General features: G+C 40.1%; 1 protein-coding gene across 5 annotated transcripts in view; it reads right to left on the bottom strand.

The window, feature by feature from the left end:
* Nucleotides 1–20,263, bottom strand: part of macrod2 (mono-ADP ribosylhydrolase 2) — a 1,355,048-nt gene that overhangs the window by 92,184 nt on the left and 1,242,601 nt on the right. For 2 of the 5 annotated variants that reach the window (XM_062969118.1, XM_062969119.1), the window contains exons 14-16: nt 5,295–5,372; nt 3,344–3,418; nt 2,944–3,039 (exon numbers count right to left, since the gene is read on the bottom strand). In XM_062969118.1, the coding sequence (XP_062825188.1) occupies nt 2,944–3,039; nt 3,344–3,418; nt 5,295–5,372 (249 nt within the window). The remainder of the gene's footprint in view (nt 1–2,943; nt 3,040–3,343; nt 3,419–5,294; nt 5,373–20,263) is intronic. The other 3 variants (XM_062969120.1, XM_062969121.1, XM_062969122.1) reach the window with 3 other exon arrangements.

Genomic DNA, 20,263 nt, shown 5'->3' with positions numbered 1-20,263 from the left:
AATCGCCGGAGCGCCAGAATCGCAGCCAAACAATTAGCTGATTAGGTCTGCTTCCCTTGGGAAATTCTAAGGAGTCATGCATCTGGACAGAGTTGGGTTTCACTTCTAGTTCTCCAGGGAAAGTGTTCTTCTGGCGGGAAACGAGACCCTATTTAGGTGTTTTGCCGCGAAGGAAACCTTGCGGAGTCAACTCGTCAGCTTGAGGAGTGAGATCGTGTGTGGACTACGCAACTCCAGTTCCTTGTTTCCAGGACCAAGTTCCAAGCCTGCCTTGTTCCCCGGACCTCGCCACGGACCTTGTTCTTGCTTCTTGTTTGCCTCGTACCAAGTCTTGTCTAGCCAAGTATCTAGTTTGTTTTCCAGCCTTGTTGTCAAGCTTCAATGGACTAAAAGACCTTGTCATTTCCCCACACTATTGCTTGGCAAAGTGTGTGTTTCGGTTAATGGATTATAACTTTGGACTCTAATATCACATATTGGACATTATTTTCCTGGACTATATTTGACCTTTCCTGAAAGGTCTACTTCTGAACTATATTCTTCACTTGTTTTTATTGACTTTATATATTCCTTTAATAAAGATATTAGATAGAATCCGGCCTCTGCGCATGGTTATTGGTGTTCTGTAGCCTGGGTCCTGACACCTGAAGACACAGGTTCGCAGTCTGGGGGTTCTCCTGGACTCATCGCTGAGCCTGGAGCCCCAGGCTGGAGCCAACTAAGGCTTGTGCGCCAGCTGCACCCGTACCTTGGGAAGTCTGACTTGGCCACAGTGGTCCACGCTTTGGTTACATCCCGCTTGGATTACTGCAACGCGCTCTACGTGGTGCTGCCTCTGAAAACGGCCCAGAAGCTACAACTAGTACAACGGACAGCAGCCAGATTAATAACTGGGGAAGCATACAGGGAGCGTACTACTCCCTTGTTAAGCCAGCTCCACTGGCTGCCTCTCTGCTACCGAGCCCAATTCAAAGTGCTGGTCTTGGCCTACAAAGCCCTAAACGGTTCTGGTCCAACTTACCTGTCCGAATGTATCTCCTCCTATGAACCTACGAGAACATTAAGATCATCTGGGGAGGCCCTGTTCTCAATCCTGCCCACCTCTCAAGCGCGGCTGATAGGGACGAGAGACAGGGCCTTCTCGGTGGTGGCTCCTCGGCTGTGGAACTCCCTCCCCAGCAACATCCGGCAGGCTCCATCCCCTTCTGGGGTTCAGAAAAAAACTGAAGACCTGGCTATGCGAGCAAGCATTTAAAGAATAAGTTTTTGTTGCTTCGACGCGGTCTGGATTAAGGTTTTTGTACAAGGTCTGGTGGATGAATGGCACAAGCATTTTGCACTGTTTTAATTTTGTTTATTGTACTTTATGATACTATTTAAATGTTTTAACAGTTTTAATGTTATTTTATTGTATATTGGTGTATTGGCATTAATTGCCATTTTTGTAAGCCGCCCTGGGTCCCCTCGAGTGAGAAGGGCGGGGTAAAAATGATAGAAATAAATAAATAGATAAATAGTGTCTAGATCGAAGGAAGTAATGGTCTCACTCTGTTCTGCTTTGGTCAGATCTCACCTGGAATACTGTATCCAGTTCAGAAAAGATTTTGAAAAGCTAGAACGTGTCCAGAGGAGGGCAACTAAAATTATCAAAGATCTGAAAGCCAAGCCCTATGCGGGATGGCTTAGGGAACTGGGTATGTTTAGCTTAGAGAAAAGAAGGTTTAGAGGGGACATGATAGCCATGTTTAAATGCCTGAAAGGATGTCATATTGAAAATGCAACAGGCTTGGTTTTCTTTTTTTACTGTTCTAGAGACTAGGACATGGTACAATGGATTCAAATAGCAAGAAAAAGACCCCACCTGAAGAGTGTAAGAGCTATTTGACAGTGGAATTTGCAACTGTCTCAGAATGTGGTGGAGCTGCCTTCTGGAGGCTTTTAAACAGGGGCTGGGAGGCCATCTGTTGGAAATGCTTTGTGTATTCCTCAATGGCAGAATGGGGTTGGAATGGATGATCCTTGGGGTCTCTTCCAGCTCTATGAGTATACTGTATATTTGTTTTCGTGTCTAGAGTGACTTGAGAAACTTCAAGTCGCTTCTGGTGTGAGAGAATTGGTTGCCTGCAAGGACATCACCCAGGGGACACCCAGATTTTTTAAATGTTTCTACCATCCTTCTGGGAGTCTTCTCTCATGTCCCCACATGGGGAGCTGGAGCTGACAGTGGGAGCTCATCCATGCTCTTCCCAGATTCGAACCAGCAGCCTTCAGGTCAGCAACCCAACCTTCAAGTGAGCAGTCCTGCCAGAATAAGGGATTAACCCATTGCACTATCAGGGGCTATGTGATTCTATGTGATGACCATTTGTAAAAGCTACCCTACAAGGTGTCCACAAGGATAGCCATCTTTAAGAAAGCAATTTCCTCAAATTCTGATTAGAATATATTGTGGTGCCAAGCCAAATGACTACCCATGGCATTATGATGCCATCTCCAGGTGAAGTTCTTGAGGTGTTCCTGGACTTTAGATCCCAGTATTTTTTACTATTGGCTATGTTGGCCAGCAGCAGGTGTTGCAGTCCAACAACTTCTGAAGAGCCACATGATTCCCTGGCCTCAGGTAGGGATAGGGTTGCTGCTGCTGCTGCTCATCATCATCATCATCATCATCATCATCATCATCATCATGGCATATTTAAGTAGATAATGATAGTAATGAATAATAATAGAGTAGTAGTAGCAGTAATAGTAGCACAGTAATAGTAATTGTATCATAATTGTATCATTGTTGCTTCTCCCCTGCCCCAGGTCCATGGTACACATGAAGATACAAAAGTATTTATGTCAGTTCAGATTTCAAGAGAAGCGCTCACTTCCACATGTTCTCCATGAAAGTATTCCTTCTAGGTTTGCTGTCTCATTGCAATGCACAGACTGACTTACCTTTCACTTCCCCTTTGCTCTCTTGATTAGTTGTATCTACTTCAGGGGCCTGTGTTTCTCCCTCCTTCACTGTCTCCTCCGGTGTTATCAAAGCATCTGAAAAAGGAGAATGTAGGGAATATGGATCAAAACTCACAAGTTTAGCCAACAGCATAGTAGAACTTTCAAACTGACCTCAGAAGTGAGATTCACCTGAGATGCTACAGCTATTATTTTAAGTAGAAATCATCTGCAGTTATTTTTGGTTTTGGTTTGAATACAACACCCCAAAGCTTTGTGATGTAATTATATAATTACAACACCTAAGCAAGTATATTTTGGCCAAATGTATATTTTTTTCCTTTTTTTATTATTATTTTTGGCTATTTCCCTTTTATCTTGCTCCCAAGTCAGAAAGTACCTTCTGTTTCCATGTTGATGGATTGAGACTCTGTCTGAGTGTTCATTTCAACCTCACTAGATTCATCCTCAAGTCCTTTTGATAGAAAACATTGGGAGATGGTGTCAATATGATAGACATGCCCACATAATTTTAACAGTCATAAAATGTCAATATGCAAGAGGAAGCAAAACTCGTGTGTTCTTTGAATATTGAAAGCTATCTAGAAAATGAATAGGATTCATCTCCAGTCAGGGTGCATCTACACAGCAGAATTAATGCAGTTTGAGACCAATATGTTTTATTGATTAGCCCATCGGCCGTATCAAAACATTTAACAAACACATTTAACACATACAGCATACAATCCACATTATGATTAAAGTTAAAATAAGCAAAGTGTTAACAAGATCAAGATCCTGATCCAGATCAAATATCTGCATCACCCCTACAATTTGCCCCAATTGACTCCAAAAATGCAGTTCTCAACTGAGTTGCTTTAAATAGAAAGAGGGCCGTTTTGTATGTTATTTTAGCATTCTAGCCAGCCAATAAAAATGTAGTTTTTTATATAGAGATCCCAGTGTGTCTTTTGTATAATGTATGGTTTGAGGTATTGGTTTCTTTCTTTCTTATACAAGTTACAGCAAAACATGTGTGATATCTTCTACCTCTGCTGCTCCACAGATACAAAATAGTTCATTATATGGGACTTTGTTAAACCTTCAATTGTGTCCAGGCCCAGTTGTTCAAATCTAGTTCTGATAAATACCCTCCTGAGGTGCTTAGGCATTTCTGTCTTTAGATATTGGGCTGTTTGAAAAGAATGTTTAAAATGACTTAGCCATTTCAGTGAGCCATCTTTACTGAGGGTAGCAATCTCTTTCTGAGCTTTTAGATCCAGTATTCGTTGAGTGACAATCTTTGGATCTAGTTCTTCTAGGAGATTTGGATGTAGAATCAGAAGTCCACAACTCCTAATGTATTTTGTCAATTGAACTAGCCAAGAGGTCTGATATTGATTTTTTGTCTGCTCTAACAGGCACCGTTTTGGTACTCTGTCATTTGCCATGGCATTCAATTTTACCCAGTAGTTGTATGCCCTAATTTTGGATAGGTTATCAACTGTATATACTCCCAGTTCTGCTCTTACTGAAGCAGCTGGGATCATTTTTCCACTCCCAGGAAGCTTTGCAGGAGCTGTGATTGTAATTGCTCTAATAATGGTACATGGTTTAGGCCCCAAACTTCAGCTCCATATAAGAGCATGGGGTAACCTTAGCCTTATATACTTTAAGAACTAAGTCTAAAGATCCTGGTTTGCTATGATTTGTTAATTTAAGCAGTAGATTTGCACATACTCTCGCTCTGGCTGAGCTCTTGATGGTGTGGGAGCCAGGAACAGGTCTCAGAAAAAAAATAACTCCTAGGTACGTAAAAGTGCAAACTTGCAGTTTAAAACCATTTAAATAGCCATGGCTCAACACTATAGAATCCTGGGAGTGATAAGTTTGGTGTGGTACCAGCACTCATTGGCAGAGAAGGCTCAAGACATTTTAAAATGAGCTATGCCAAAAAAGTGGTGTCAAACTAATGTAAAGTTCCCCACTAAACTAGTCGTTTGGTTGAAATAGGAACTTTTATTCATATTATGTGCGGGGATGGGAAAGACTTATAACTGCAAGAATTTCAGGACTCAATATGCTTACAATATGATTTTGGATCAATAGTCTTATTAACAAGTTAACTGGAAGGCCTGCTTCTGTTTTGCTTACGTTAGAGATTGTGCTGCTCAAATCAAATGATTTGCAAATAGCTATTTACCAAAGTTTATGGATGTTTCCCCCTGGCTTGGAAAAGAAAAGTTTGCTTACCACGTGAGGAAAAAGTTGACTTTTTTAACTAAAAGAACTTGTGGTCCCACTAGATTAATTACTAGGACTCTACTGAGAATTTTGATAAAAAAATATACCATCAGCTTGATCTTGTTCACAGATTGTTTGAGGCATCAGATTGTGCTCTTGCGTAGCTTTGGAATCTTGAGAGGATTCTAACAGAAAAATAAAACAAATATAGCTGAAGTGGATTCTCTGTGGATTTTCGAACAAACAAGCTTTATATAGATCCTTTCATAGCTCCAAAGGTATAGAAAACAATACCCTCCCCCCCAAAAAAACCCACTCCACTCCACTCAAGTTAGAGTTAATACTATCTCTGTATTTTCCAAATAAAAGTCATACAATAAAATGTATATATGTATAGCACACATAAATGGTTCTGTTTGTCTATTTATCCATTTGTCTACATGAAAAGAACTTGGTAACATTTTGCCTCATTTTCCTAACACTTTGTTACTAGAATTGTGCTTTCGGGTGAATCACTATCCATTTCTGCTTGCTGGTTACTGGAAGGCCCTAATACCCATTTTCCAGAGCCTCCCGAAACCAGGTGCGCTGGCAAATAGGTGTTTTCATTCTGCAGCCGAAAAAACAGTTCTTTTCGGCCCATTGGCAACAACAGGGTTAAGAAAGCACTCTAAGCAGCCCATTTGGTGGGGGGGGGGGGGGTGGGAGAGAGAGAGAGAGAGAGAGAGAGAGAGAGAGAGAGAGGCTTCCCACAGGCTCTCCTTCCATATCCTTCATTAAGACCTGGATTAAAAAAAGCATTGGAGTTGCCACTCTTTCTGGATCATTTCCCTATGTAGAGGAGGAGACTGGGTTTAATGCTTTTTAAAGTTGTTCTACTCTAGAGGAGAGGCAGGACACGGCTTGGCTTTGAGGGTCCTGCAGCACTGGGACTGTCTCCCCAAGAAATAGGTTGAGGAAGGGAGGAGCCCCTTGGCTGCGTGTGCTTAGCCTTAGTTGCCCCCCATTCCTCCGAAGTGAGTTGGAAGCTTGGCTGTTGCTGCTGCTAAAGTTTTCCATGTTGTTGATGGTGGACCTGGACCCCTCTTTCTGGCATCCCTTGTTCTTATATCTTTCATTAAGAACTGGATTAAAAGCATCAGAGTTAGGATACCCCTCTTTCTGGGATCCTTTGTCCTTATATTTTTCATTAAGAACTGAAATAAAGCATCAGAGTTAGGATACTGATCTGGAAAACCAGGACTGATTTTTATCATTTCCAAAGGCAGTGGTCTTCTACATGGATGCAAAGTAGGAGAACCAGGAATTCGTAAAAGATGTGAACTCTTCATATGAACCTTAACACACTGTCGACTCATACTACAAAATAGATAATTGATCAATGTCAAAAATAAAACCATGGTCCAAAATTCTTGATCTGTTAAAAATACCCCAATGTGTGAAAAGAAGTGTCCAGTTAACAACAACATCCTCCCTCTCTACTCAGCATCAGGAGCCCGAGGTGCAGCTGAATTAAATCCACATCCCTTAGTACAGTGATAATAAAAGTAGGTGTCCATGGACCAGAGCCATTGGCTGGCAGTTCCTGGAGAGTTTCCAAGAAAGAGCTAACAATTCTGATAGGTAGAAATATGGAAATAGGGAAAATAGTCATTTCACTACATCAGCTTTAGAAACACAGTCTCACCAAATAATTGGCACATTTAGGTCTAATGTAAAGGTGAAGAGACTGAATACCATTATTTCTGCTATCAACGTTTAACATGGGTCTGCAGTGGCGCAATGGGTTAAACTCTTGTGCTGCTGAACTGCTGACCTGATGGTTGGCAGTTCAAATCCACGAGACAGGGTGAGTGCCCATCTGTCAGCCCTAGCTCCTGCCAACATATAACAGTTCAAAAACATGCAAATATGAGTAGATAAATAGGTACTGCTTTGGCAGGAAAAGACAAATAGATGCTTCAAATAATCTTGCTGGCCACACAACCAGGAGGTGACAATGCAGGCTCCTCAGCTTGAAAATGGAGAAAAATGGCTCACCCAGAGCCAGAGATGAGCACTACCTCCAGAAGCCGGAAATGAAAGGAGAAGCCTTTGCCTTTGTTTGTGTTTGTGTGTCTCATTGTAAGCTATTGTAAAGGCATTGTCTGCTGTAAATGCTGTAATCCGCTCTGAGCAGAATATAAATACAGTGTATTATTATTATTATTATTATTATTATTATTATTATTATTATTATTATTATTATGCCATCCCTTGTGTTTGGTAGGTATATGTAATCACTTTATTTGATGAACACAAGCTTTATGAATCTAGTCCCATGCTACAATTTCTAGCAAATTTTAAGAGATGTATAGGCATTACTATGTATATTCAAGACAAAGTAAGGAAAGTGATCAAAAACTACCAAACAAATGCATGTCTGCTACAAAAAAAAGCCTCATATGGCGATGCTCTTTTTCTTGTCTCTTCATTCATTCAGTCATTCATCCATTCGTTTATCTAATTTGCATTCCGGTTTTCTCTTAATACTGGGACCCATGGTGGCTCACATAAGATTAAAAACAGATACAGAATAAAATAATTGTGTTAAAAAGCAATTAAAGGATACTATCCAAGTCCTGTTGAATGAAAATATATGTAAAAAGACATCTGTAAATCTATCAAAAATCTTTTTCACAGCAGCCAGTCAATTGCAGAATTTAGCCCACTTGGCCTAAAAAGGTCTTTGTCTGGTGGAGGAATATTCTGTATAAATAGCCAGCTTCCCACAGTTTGGAAGCCTCCGGATGTGTTAGCTATGGTTAGATATGGGATTTGAAGTCAAACGTATCTGGAGGAAAGCCCTTCTATACCAACATGCCCATAATGCTACTAAAGCTCAAAGTGTCACTTCTATAAATTTGCATTTATACAAGTTTATCTCACAATGGCAACAGGCCAGAGAATAGCATGGAAGCATCAGCTTCCTAAGCCTGCCAAAAACCATCTTTGTGGGATATATGAGAAACCTGGGTAGTTAACATCTGATCCAAATTTAATAATCTGTAAAGCAGGTATGCATTGAAAGTTTGTGATTTTAATTAACTGCAAATAATTCCCCAAGGCAAATATTTAATTACCTCCACAGCTTCTTGATGGAAATTGCAATAAGTTTACAAAGTCAACTTTTGAAGTCGAACTGTACGTATAGACATTTTTCAAATTATCTATGGTAAAGCTTCTCAAACTAATCCACTGAATATTATTAATCTTTTTAAAAAATAATAAAATAAAATAGATGCCCTCTCTTGCCAATAGCCATCAAAATATTACAGAGGGAGACACTGGAATTAAATCATAGAAGCAGAAAAAGCCGAAAGGCCATCCAGGCAGTCTGAACAACTTTGACAACAGCATGTTGCAAGCAGTGAGCAGGTGTACTTCAGAAAGGAGCCTGCAGGGCAAACGTCCAGCCTCTTCAAGCAAGCCAAGCCACAAGAAAGGACAAACAAAAAGAACATGAGATAAAGTGCCACAGTATAACTGTCATCAATAAATAAGCCTATGCATCTAGCCCAATAGTGGGAAATGCACAGTTCTCCAGATATTGCTGAACTGCAACTCCCAGCCATTCTATGCCAATGGTGAGGAAGCTGGCAGTTGTGGTTCAACACCTCTGATCTTGGGAATGCATGAATCAATTCACAACATAAGCATTTATGAACCATGCTGCATACAATACACCATTATTTATATTTAAACCCAACATATAATAGGAGGCATATATTCCCATGCACTAAAAAATAGTGACGGATAGAGAAGGAAGAGAAGTCCTCTAATTTCAGTCCATCATCTTCATTGCCACTACTGTTTCTTCATTTTCTTGGTTCCTAGTGCCCTTGTTCATTTTGGGATTAATACAGCATTACAAGCCTTCCTTGGGTCAGCAGTGGCAGAATAAAGGCAGGCAGACAAGTATGTGTGAATGGCATAGCCAGGCAAATGGCACATGGGAGTCCACACAGTAGGTCTTCAAACTAACATCATGATCTGCTTATACAATCATCCAAAGAAGTTTCCAGTTTGAAAACAAGCGTACTAGCCACAGTATGAGGGTATTCGGGGATTTTTCTCTCTTAGGCTGAGGAATCCATAATGAAACAGGATTCCTGTCTAACAGGGATTTATGTAAATACATTAGCTTTGGACCCTGCCCACACTATTTTGGTCCCTCCTACGTGCCCTCTGCCTTATTATGGCAATGTCTGAAAATCTATACATATTTTAAGAGATACATCTTTTTATGAACAACTTGATTCCAACCTTGCTACAAGCAGGCAAGCTTCACTAAAAATGAGACAACTACATGTGTTTCACTGTTTAGCATGCCTCCTTGTTTTAACTTTTCTCTATGGTACACGAGTCATTTCCAACAATGTCAATTTCTTCAGTCTCTGAAAGGGACAATTGGTCTCTTATTCAGTATTTTCATGACCCAGAGTCAAGGGAAGCAGGAGCATCCAAGAATGTTATCTCTCTGATTCCAGCATGCTGATCTAAGGCAGTGGTTCTCAACCTGGGGTCCCCAGATATTTTTGGCCTTCAACTCCCGGAAATCCTAAGAGCTGGGATTGCTAGGAGTTGTAGGCCAAAAACATCTGGGGATCCCAGTTTGAGAACCACTGATCTAAGGGCCCTTCCACATAGCCATAAAACCCAGAACATCAAGGCAGATAATCCACAATATCTGCTTTGAACTGGATTATCTGAGTTCACACTGTCATATAATCCAGTGCAATGGGGATTTTATATGGCTGTGTGGAAGGGGCCTAAGTTTGTCTTTTTTTACTTCCATATTGATAATTTCAGCTGGTGGCTGAAAGTTTTGCTCAAGAAATAAAACAAATTAATGGGTTTTTTTAAAGGAAAGCAAACATCTACCCTGGTTTCCAAAGCAATATTCACAAGAATATTCTGGTACTATCTTCATCTCCAGTATGAAGTGATGCCTCCTCTCAATTCCACAAACAAAAGCTGACCAGATAAGTAGTTTCATTTTTATTATAATACTGCCAATATGACAGCATTCTCTACTATGTCTGAAACAAGTAGTCTAGAGTGAGGGGGTGCAGGAAATGCTATGTGATGCTCCAATCACTTCCACCCCGTGGGACAGATAGTAGTGACACTTGTCACAGTTCAGTGTTGCTAGAGCTCTGCTCTTTATGAGTAGTGCACCATTTTCCTTCAGAGGTGATATGTTAAAAATCCATCGAGTTCATAGAGTCCCAGAATCATAAAACCACTGAGTTGAAAAGGGCCTTGGAGGTCATCAAGTTCATTTTCAATGTGGGATCTCTAGAAAAAGAACCCCAAACATCACTCTTTTTGAAAATAAATAAATAAAATAACAAGTAAATAAAGAACACCACTCAAAAACAGGGGAGTTTCTGACAGCTAACAATCAAGTGCCAGTCAACACCTCCCAAAAAGGATGCCTCCAGGCACAAGAACCAGGCTACCTCTATGCAAATACTCTCTCTGGTTGGTTGTGTAGCTGCAAGGCTCTTCAGTGCTAATCAAGCTGGCTAATTACAACATTCACACTTGCTTCAAGCAGAAAAGGGTTCTTTATCCCACCCTGGACATTCCACAGATATACACCCCACTTGCCTTATTTCCATCAGACATCTGAACAAACCTCTGAGGATGCCTGCCACAGGTGCAACATCAAGAAAGAATGCTACTGGAACATGGCCATACAGCCTGAAAAACTCACAGCAACCCAGTGATTCTGGCAATGAAAGCTTTTGACAACACCTTTTGAAAATGTCCAGAGAAGGAAATCCCACCACTTCTCTAGGTAATTGATTTCATTGCTGAACCACTCTTACTCTCAAGAAGATCTTTCTCATGATCAATTGAAATCTCGCTCTTAACATCTAACCATGTTCATAGGAAAATTGCACCTATTCAGCACCAATGAGGGCTTCATTAGAAATGGTGGAATATGAATAAATTACTGCACGGGGAAGAGGAAATTAGCTTTCTTTAAAAAAAAAGTACACCTGAAGTTACTGGCTGTATTTAAAAGCTTTACTAAACCAAGGTTAGGGAGGCAAGCTGCAAGAAAGCTTGGGACTGTCTAGGATCTGCCTGAAATAGTTGCCTTACTCTGCTGAATCGTAACATGACCCTATGTGACACTGCCCTCTTCTGAACATTGCTAGTGCTTACTTTAGTCAGAACAGCTAGGAAAGGAAATTTATTGCAAATAGGACTATGGAGCATACCAAATAGGGTGCCTTCTGGATTAGACTATGGGCCTTAATCATTAGACTTCTGCATTAGACTATGAGCAGTCATAATCTGGCACCACAATACTACTCTGTGCTCTCCTCTGTTTCACCATTAATCATATTCCTTTTCTTAGTGTCCTTTTACTTATTAAAAAATAGTGGAGGACTCATTGTTTTTTTGAGAGAAAGATGCACTGTCCATCCTAGACTTGAGAAAATATTTTGTAGTGGCCTCCAGAACTGAGAGTAAATCCTAACCTGTCTAAAGATGTAAAGGTTCTTCATTTTATTTTATTCATCTATACCATGTCTGAAAGAAATCAACTTCTGAGTGTTGAGGCAATGTTATTTAATCTGCCAAGAAAGGACATATTACATCAGTATGCAGATTCTGACTTTCAAAATCGTTAAGGTCAAGACCATATTGAAAACTCTCCTCCTCAAATGCAAATATTAAATCAAATATTCAAGCCGAAGGGCCTAAGGAAAGATTTACTTTTAAGATTAACAGGAATAAAAGAAAGGAAGCTAGTAAACCCACATTCATAAAGAAAATCCAGTTAATAGAAAATGTATGACAAGTGTAAAAAGATTAGCTTAAATATATAGGGGGGAAGGGGGAAGGCAATTTTATAAAGAATGTAAGGACAAGTCTTCTGTCTTTTTTCAGGGACTCAAAAAACAAGTACAAAAGTAGCAAAGCCAGTGGCCCTATCTGTAACTTTCAACTAGAGGATATTTCTATGATAAGACAATTCTGGCACATTTCTGTGTTCTACCTCATGAATATCTAGGAGAATATTGGGCTCCTGGGATTATACATCAAAAGCATTTATGTTTGCTATTTTCTTCTGATCAGTGAAGAGGAACTCAAATTGCATCAAACTTAAGTATGACTCATTATTTCATTATATTTCCCAATTGTTCAAAAAACTTAGACTGTGGTCAGTAGTGATGGGGAACATCTAATCAAGTCATGAAGTCTAATTATTTTATTTTCAAAGAGGCCATAAGATCTACTTCTTTACATTTGTTGACTTTGTTGCTTATTTCTTTTATATCTTTCCTTTCCTCTAATGAATGTTATGCTGAAAAAGTCAAAGTCTGGGAGGAGGAGGAGGAGGAGGGGGAGGAGAAGAAAAGGTGGGACCATCTCAAGAACTTAGTGAGTTCTTGATCTAGTGAACTGACACCACCATTTCTTTTGATTTCCGATCTATTAAATCTCATGCTTTGCCTTCTTTGTAGACTAGGTAAGTCAGGAATATTCAAATGAAAAAATAATCAAGGGCTGACTAGTGACTAGACATACAGTTACTGTCCAAGCTGGGTCCTACATATCTTATTTCTTTTCCAAAATGTAGCATATTTATCTCTTGTACACAGCATGGGTAAATCACTATGTTTTATCTAGAAGAAGTAAGTGGAGAAATGGCTTCTATGAGAAAAACAGATTCACTTCGTTTTAGTCATCTATAAGATTCTGTGAATGAAAAATGACTCTAATTTTTCCTGCAATAAAAGAAATCAACCCGGCAATTGTAGGTTAAGGTGCACAAAAAAGCTGATGCAAGATCGCAGTGTTCTTGTGTTTCATGAACTGAAAAAAATGTGCTACAAAATGAAATGCCATAAAATGACAGTTTGGAAGAATTTAGGGAAATATTCTTGTTTATTTGAAAATGTTTATATATATATTCCAAGATTTCATACCAATCTATGTTTAGAATGGATGCAATCGATTTGAAATTTACATGGACTTGGAAAATTGGGTGCTGAAACCAAACAAGCAGACTCACATATATGTAAAACTATATTTGGAATAAGCAGTTAAGTGTCTGCATAAAAATATAACAGTAATAGTCAGTGAAATACAATTACAAAAGATGCATATATGCATTCAATATGGATACATCCTTATTTAGCAAGACAAAAGCAGGCATCCTATTAGTAAGTGCAGCTTATGCCATTGTAACATACTTTTTTGGTTGGTCTAGAGAAGCAGTAGCAGAACATTGTGAACCCACAAAGTTCTTCCTTCTTTTGTCTATTCCTATTGCCTGGTGGTCTTGCATAATATAGTAAGTTTGGAAATAAAGAGATTTACATTTTGAGTTTAAAGCAGAATTTCAAGAAGATATTCATACCCTGGCATGAACTTTTAGAAAGATTTTAAAAAGATTTTTCACAGAATTCCTATGATGCTTCGCCACAACCCTAGGGTTCCATGGAACATAGTTCGGGAACAGCTGATATAGAGAATAAATTATGCCTGGCCATTTGAAAACAAAATTACTCCCAATCTACCTTCTCAGTACAGGAGCCACCTTAAGAAGGCATTTTTCATGGTGGGCAACAGTGAGGTGCATCCCGCTATTCCCCTTTAGCTGAACACACAGCAGTAACGTCATCCTCATGGATTTCAAGCCCTAAGGTGATCTTTAAGCATGTCTGCTCCAGCTAAAGGAAAATAGCTGGTCATCACTATGCTCTAGGGAGCAGAGACTCAGAATTAACCATTTGAGGGCAACACTGAAAAGATAGGGTTTGGTTGAGTTCACTGGGGGATGTATCATAGCTAATTTAAATAGAAATTAGAGTTGTGTACAGTTCTAGCCATTTTACTTCAGCCAAACCAGTTTCTTTGGCTCTGCTGGATGGCTGTAATGGCAAAGGCCCAGCCATCACGTTTTCCCATCCATAACGGAACCACGTGGGAGTCGATCACAGCTCCTCCTCCCCTATTTGGCATCACAATTGGGTCCTGGTTTCAGTGTATTTTTTGGCTTGGATTCTGGCTTGGCCTCTCTCTTGAATTTTTTTGATTTTCCTTTATTTTCTTGATTCCTTTTATTTAGGGGACTGACTGGGAATTGGGAACATGTGAGTTGGGTGGGTGGGGGCTTGGAGAGAGTCACTTGTTTAGCTTTTTTTTTTCTCCTCCCCTGCTCTCCTTCAGAAAATACTTCTAAAAGATAATAATAATTATTAATAGTAATCCCATAAAACAAAAAGAAAAGTCACATTCTCAGAAAACTACTACTACCTAGTTATCTCTCCTCTAGAGTAGAAAGTAGAAACATCTTTAAGAAAGCACTAAACCCGAAGCAGAAAGGTGTGAGGGGGGGGGGGAGGAAAGCACCACTCCAGATGGCACCTGCACTGAAAATCAAAAGAAAAGAGAGGGCTTTTTAAAGGAAGCCCAGGGTAGGATAGCTCCAGGTCATCGCTCTTTCTTCCTTGGGAAGTGGGAGCCTCCTTAAAATGCCTTGGAAAGCTGCATGAAGAAAGAGGAGGGAACTTGTTTGCCTGCAGCGTCTGTCTCCTCTAGAGTAGAAACATCTTTAAGGAAGCATTAAACCTGGTTGTCCTCTATATACTGAAGGGGAAAGGATTGCAGAAAGAGTGGTATCTTAACTGATGGTTTTTAATCCAGGTCTTAATAAAGGATATAAGGACAAACCATGCCATTGCCTAAAATGATGGGAAGGGGAGCCTGGGGAGCCTCCCCATTACTGCCAATGGGCCGGATCTAGCTCTATTTTTCAGCTGCCATCCAAAAATGCCATCCGGCTACATGCCTGTTTTCAGGAGGCATGCAAAAACAGATATAGTGGTCTACCAGTATCTGACCAGCAGAAACAGGGCAAGGTTCAGCCGAAATGCACAAGCCTAGTAGAAATGAGGTAAACATCATTGTAGCAGGGGAGATTATGTCCCCCTGAGCCTGCCCAAAAGCTATCAGTAGACAACTCCAATGTTCTGGCTCTCCCTTCATTTTGCTCTTTATTGAATAGGGTCTGGGCTATATAACCCTTCAAACAGAAGACCATATATCATAAAGTAAGATGTAGGGTTGACATAACACATATAATGAATTCTCTGGGTCATTCTGAAGTGCATACAAAGAAAACATCTTCTAAAACTCTGAAATGGCAAAGGAAAAAACTGACTAGCTGTTAAGAGAGGGGGAAGGAGGGAGGGAGAATAACATGAAGAATATAAATATTATTGTGATGCTAGGAAATACTAAACCAATCTTTTTTCAGGGGCATTTATTCTGTTGAGAGAGACATAATCAAGGCATTCTTGCTTTGGAATCACAAAGCATACAGAACAACACCTGGAATGTGAGAATGAATCACTGGTAATTGTTCTGGTGTTTTTTTTCAACCACAGATTTTGTGGAAAGGTTTATTAATCTTATTTATATTTAAATTTATAGACTGACTTTCAATCATTTGAGCCTCTATAGTAAAAGCAAAACATATTCTAGAATCTTCATAAAACATATTGCAAAAGCCCATAAAAGAAAATACAGGGAAACAAAAGCAACCCACTTCAGATTAAACTAAGAATCAATTTTAGATCTCAGAAAGCTTGAGAGATTTTTTTTTTAAAAAAAACTTGACAGATGTCTCAAAGATTGTTAACAGAGTGTGCCTGTTGAACTTCCCTGGGGAGAGAATTTCATAGTACTAGAGATACTGACAAATCTCTGCTTCTTGTAGAAGCAGTTGTGGCATCTGAAACTATGTCCTTCTGTTAGATTTTAAGTGTGCAGGTATGAGTAGAAAACACGTCTGCCTGTAAATCTCAGGGCTATGATATGCAGTGATATGAACACTAAAACCTGAACCTTAATAAGAAAGGTACCTGTTATCAGTGAAACTCACAGAGAAAGGCGCTTATATGATGCCTGCAACAAGAATCACGCAACTGCTGTGCTGCTTATTTCTTTCCAAATTGCTTCCCAGGGCAATTCAGGTAAAAGTACACTATAACATTGAAGTCCATGCACATTCTCAGGATTTCTGATTGCTTATCTCTTGTTATACCAATACAACTTTTGGTAATTGCTCCTGGATACAGATGACCCAGGATACTGAGGGATCAGTTTCAGGTATAGAGTGTTCCCCCACTTATCGCGGGTGTTCCGTTCTAGGACCACCTGCGATAAGTGAAAATCCATGAAGTAGGGATGCTATATTTATCTTAATAAATACTGTATAGCCTCCCTCCTTCCCTTAATGTATAGTACGTACTGTATTAAGCCGTGGCCATCAAGCTGTGGAGGACTTTGTGCATGGACTTGGAGGCGGGGCACCACTGCCGTCAATGCTCCGTGCACACCCCAGCCGCTGCCGCTGTTGCTCCACACATGTGCGCCCTGCTGCTCTGCACGCTCCATGTGGAGTGTTGGCGGCAGTGGAGGGGTGCGTGTGGAGCAGCGGTGGCGGCAGAGACAGCACCATGTGAGATGGCGCCATCCAGAATGGGGCCCTCAGGGATCCAGCCGGGGCAGGAGAGGAAAGAGGCCCCGCGCCGACCTGGTGGTTTTTGAGGCAGAGGCCAGGCCTACTGGCACTGCTTGCGGGCAACTGAGGAGGACAGGACAGACCACACCCCTCAGCCGGGGCCCGCGTCTGAGGAAACCCACGAAAAGCGAACCGCGAAGTAGCGGGGGAACACTGTACTCCAATATTGTGAACCTATACAACCCATTCAAGCCCAGTCATAGCCACTAAACTTGGTTGACAGTGCCTCCTGCCATCAGCATCTCTATCTTTTTTGGACTGAGCTCCAATTTTGTTTATCCTCATCCAACTTGTCTTTGATTTCTGGTGACAATTTATGAAGAACTACTACAACTGATGTGGCGGGACAGGAGATACTTTACTGAATGATATTATTATATCAATGCCACAGTTCTCCAAATTAGTGAGAAAAGTATTTCATGTACCTTCTAATGAATATGGGAAAGAAAAACACTGATGCACAAGTTTCCAAGAGCAAGAGCAGATGCTACCCAGAACACCTTATACCTGTTAGCCATAGAATGTTTTGTACTCCAGCTTTGCCCAAGTGATCCAAAAGGTTGCCTAAATTAGTGGTATCAAAAGACACAGAACTAACAGAACCAAAATGGTCACACTTCTCCAATTTCCCCACAGTATAGGTTATCCCACAGAGCAGGCATGTAATCGGGGGGGGGGGGGGGGGTTGAGGAGCTTCAGCCCCCCCTCCCCGAAATTCACAGGGTGGTCCGCAAGAAGGCCTTATATTTATTATTTAAACTATTATGTTTATTCATACCATGATCTGATCACCATGCTCACTATATCCAATATGCATGGGGGTATTGGGATAACGATACAAAAGGTTTGCTAGGGTAGACCCTCTCTCACTCAGACTCAGACCCCCCCCCCCGAACCAAAATCCCAGCCCCCCCCCCCCCCCGAATCAAAATCCTGGCTATGGGCCTGCCACAGAGTAACCAATAACACTTCTCATCTTCTGAAGCCAGTTCAAAATAGATCTAGATAATCTAAAAGTGTCTGAAGCTGATAAGCTTTGTTTATTCTGCCATTTGACAAAGGAAGGAAGGAAAAAGTATGGTGTACAGAAGATCAGAAAAGAAGCTTTGTTTTGGCAGTAAAACACGAAGGTATTGGATGGTAGCATTTTCAACACATGAAACTCGTTCTTGTCATCAGGAACTAAAAATGGTGCATACTAATACAGCCATATGACAATCACACACAAAAAACAACAATCTCATAAATCTACCTAGTTTGCTCTAAGGAACTTTGTACCATAATATCACATGTCATTTGCGCTCAGAAACAGTACTGCTTAAACAAACTTGTTTATAAACTCTGAAAAATAAAACTTGAAACAAGCAAATAAAATTGAAGAATATGATGAGAAAAGAGTGGCAGATGACAGTGCATTCACTGTCATTCTTAGTAGATGGCAATTTTTCTATCATCTGTGGGAATGAGTTTAAATAGTTTCACCATCTGATTTGGGAAAACCAGCAGATTCATGAAGGTTGTTTATGAAAGACAGGAAAAGAAATGAAGACCTGTTCAAACATTTGCCTAAACAAATGTTAAAGCTAAAACTGGGGGTGAAAACATGAGTTCACATGTTGACTGATGCATCAAGTTCAGAAAGAAACAATAGGAATAAAGAATGGTGCAACCATTCTGAAGAAAGTAATATCCTCCACAAAATGGAAAGAAGCTCAAAGTTATCAGGAATATCATGGAAAAGCAGATTAAGCATTTCCAAAGCATTCTAACCCTACCATTGATTAACTGCCACTTTCCACTACAAACCATAACAATATAAAATGTAAGCTTTGACATGAATAGTTTTCACTTGGTGCCTGCTTACTAATTTTCCATTATGGTTTATAGTTGCTGTTTCATGAATATGTAATCCATATCTAGTATGATGCTATGTTTTTCTGTATGTTGCTGGGGAGATCTTCAAAACTGGTAAAGTGTATTGTGCTTCAAAGTTAGATAGCTCAGCTTAAATTCTGACATCTTGCTTGTCATATTATTAAACAAAATGTTGTCTGCATTTAAAGAATGCTTAAAAGGAGCATGTTTTCTTTACAAAATCTTAAATCTCCACACACTCTAGTTATTTTAGACTATTGTGTCATGACCACACAGAGCTCCAAAGAAGCTGGAACCATTACAAAACTCTTCTGAATGGGAGAGATAAGCTTACATGTAGGAGCATGGCCTACTTACATGACCAAAGTTTTAGCCTCACAGGTATTCAGGCTAATGTCTTAGCAGCACTTGAAAAATGAACAAAACTTAAGACATGAGAAGAAAACACAAAGGCACAAAGAGTCTTGCTAATCATACCTCATTTTATTTTAAAAGCAGTACTTAAGACAATTCGCTCTTTTTAAACTTGTGTAATTTTAAATGGATGTTTTTATAATTGATGTTTTAACTATTTGTTTTAACTGTAATTGTTTTATAATTGTTGTGTTTGGCATCTAATGGTTGCTGGTTGTGAAGACGCCCTGAATCTCCCCCCTCCCCCCCGGGTGAGAAGGACAGGATATAAATGTATGAAATAAATAAATGATAAACACATCATAACAATTGTATGAGGTCCAATTTAGGAAGGCCAGGCCAAAGGGCAAGCTTCTCCCCTGCTTCTTTCTTATCAGATGCAAACCTTGCCTGTCTCTAAAACAAGTCCATTTTGAAAATAGAATTTTATTCAAAAGTATAGTACAGGGAAAGACTAACTTTGGTACAGTAGCACTAATTTCACATGCCAGTAAGGTATTGCTCAAGATCCTGCAAGGTAGACTCCAGCAATACATGTAGCGAGAGTTGCCAGTTGAACAAGATGGATTCAGAAAAGGCAGAGGAACAAGATGCCAAATTGCCAATATCTGTTGGATAATGGAAGAAGGTAGGGAGTTTCAGAAAAAAAACATCTATTTCTGTATTATTGACTATTCTAAAGCCTTCAACTGTGTGGATCATAATAAATTGTGGCAAGTTCTTGGTGGTATGGGGATACCAAGTCAACTAGTCTGTATCCTGAGGAATCTGTGTAACAACCAAGTAGCAACAGTAAGAACAGACCACGGAACAACAGACTAGTTCAGGACTGGGAAAGGAGTACGATACGGATGAATACTCTCCAACTACCTATTCAACTTGTATGCAGAACACATCATGCAATGTGCAGGGCTTGATGAATCCAAGGCTGGAGTTAAAATTGCTGGAAGAAATATTAACAACCTTAGATATGCAGATGATACCACTTCATTGGATGAAAGCGAGGTGGAGCTGAGGAGCCTTCTAACCAAGGTGAAAGAAGAAAGTGCAAAACCTGGGTTGCAGTTAAACATCAATGAAGCCAATTATGGTTATGGCAACCAGACTGATTGATAACAGACAAATAGAGGGAGAAAACGTGGAGGCTGTGTCAGACTTTGTATTTCTAGGGCCGAAGATTATTGCAGA

This window comes from Anolis carolinensis, chromosome 1 (genome assembly GCF_035594765.1).
Source record: "Anolis carolinensis isolate JA03-04 chromosome 1, rAnoCar3.1.pri, whole genome shotgun sequence".
In the NCBI taxonomy this organism is placed as follows: Eukaryota; Metazoa; Chordata; class Lepidosauria; order Squamata; family Dactyloidae; genus Anolis; species Anolis carolinensis.
This window is presented reverse-complemented; position numbering and strand designations above follow the sequence as displayed.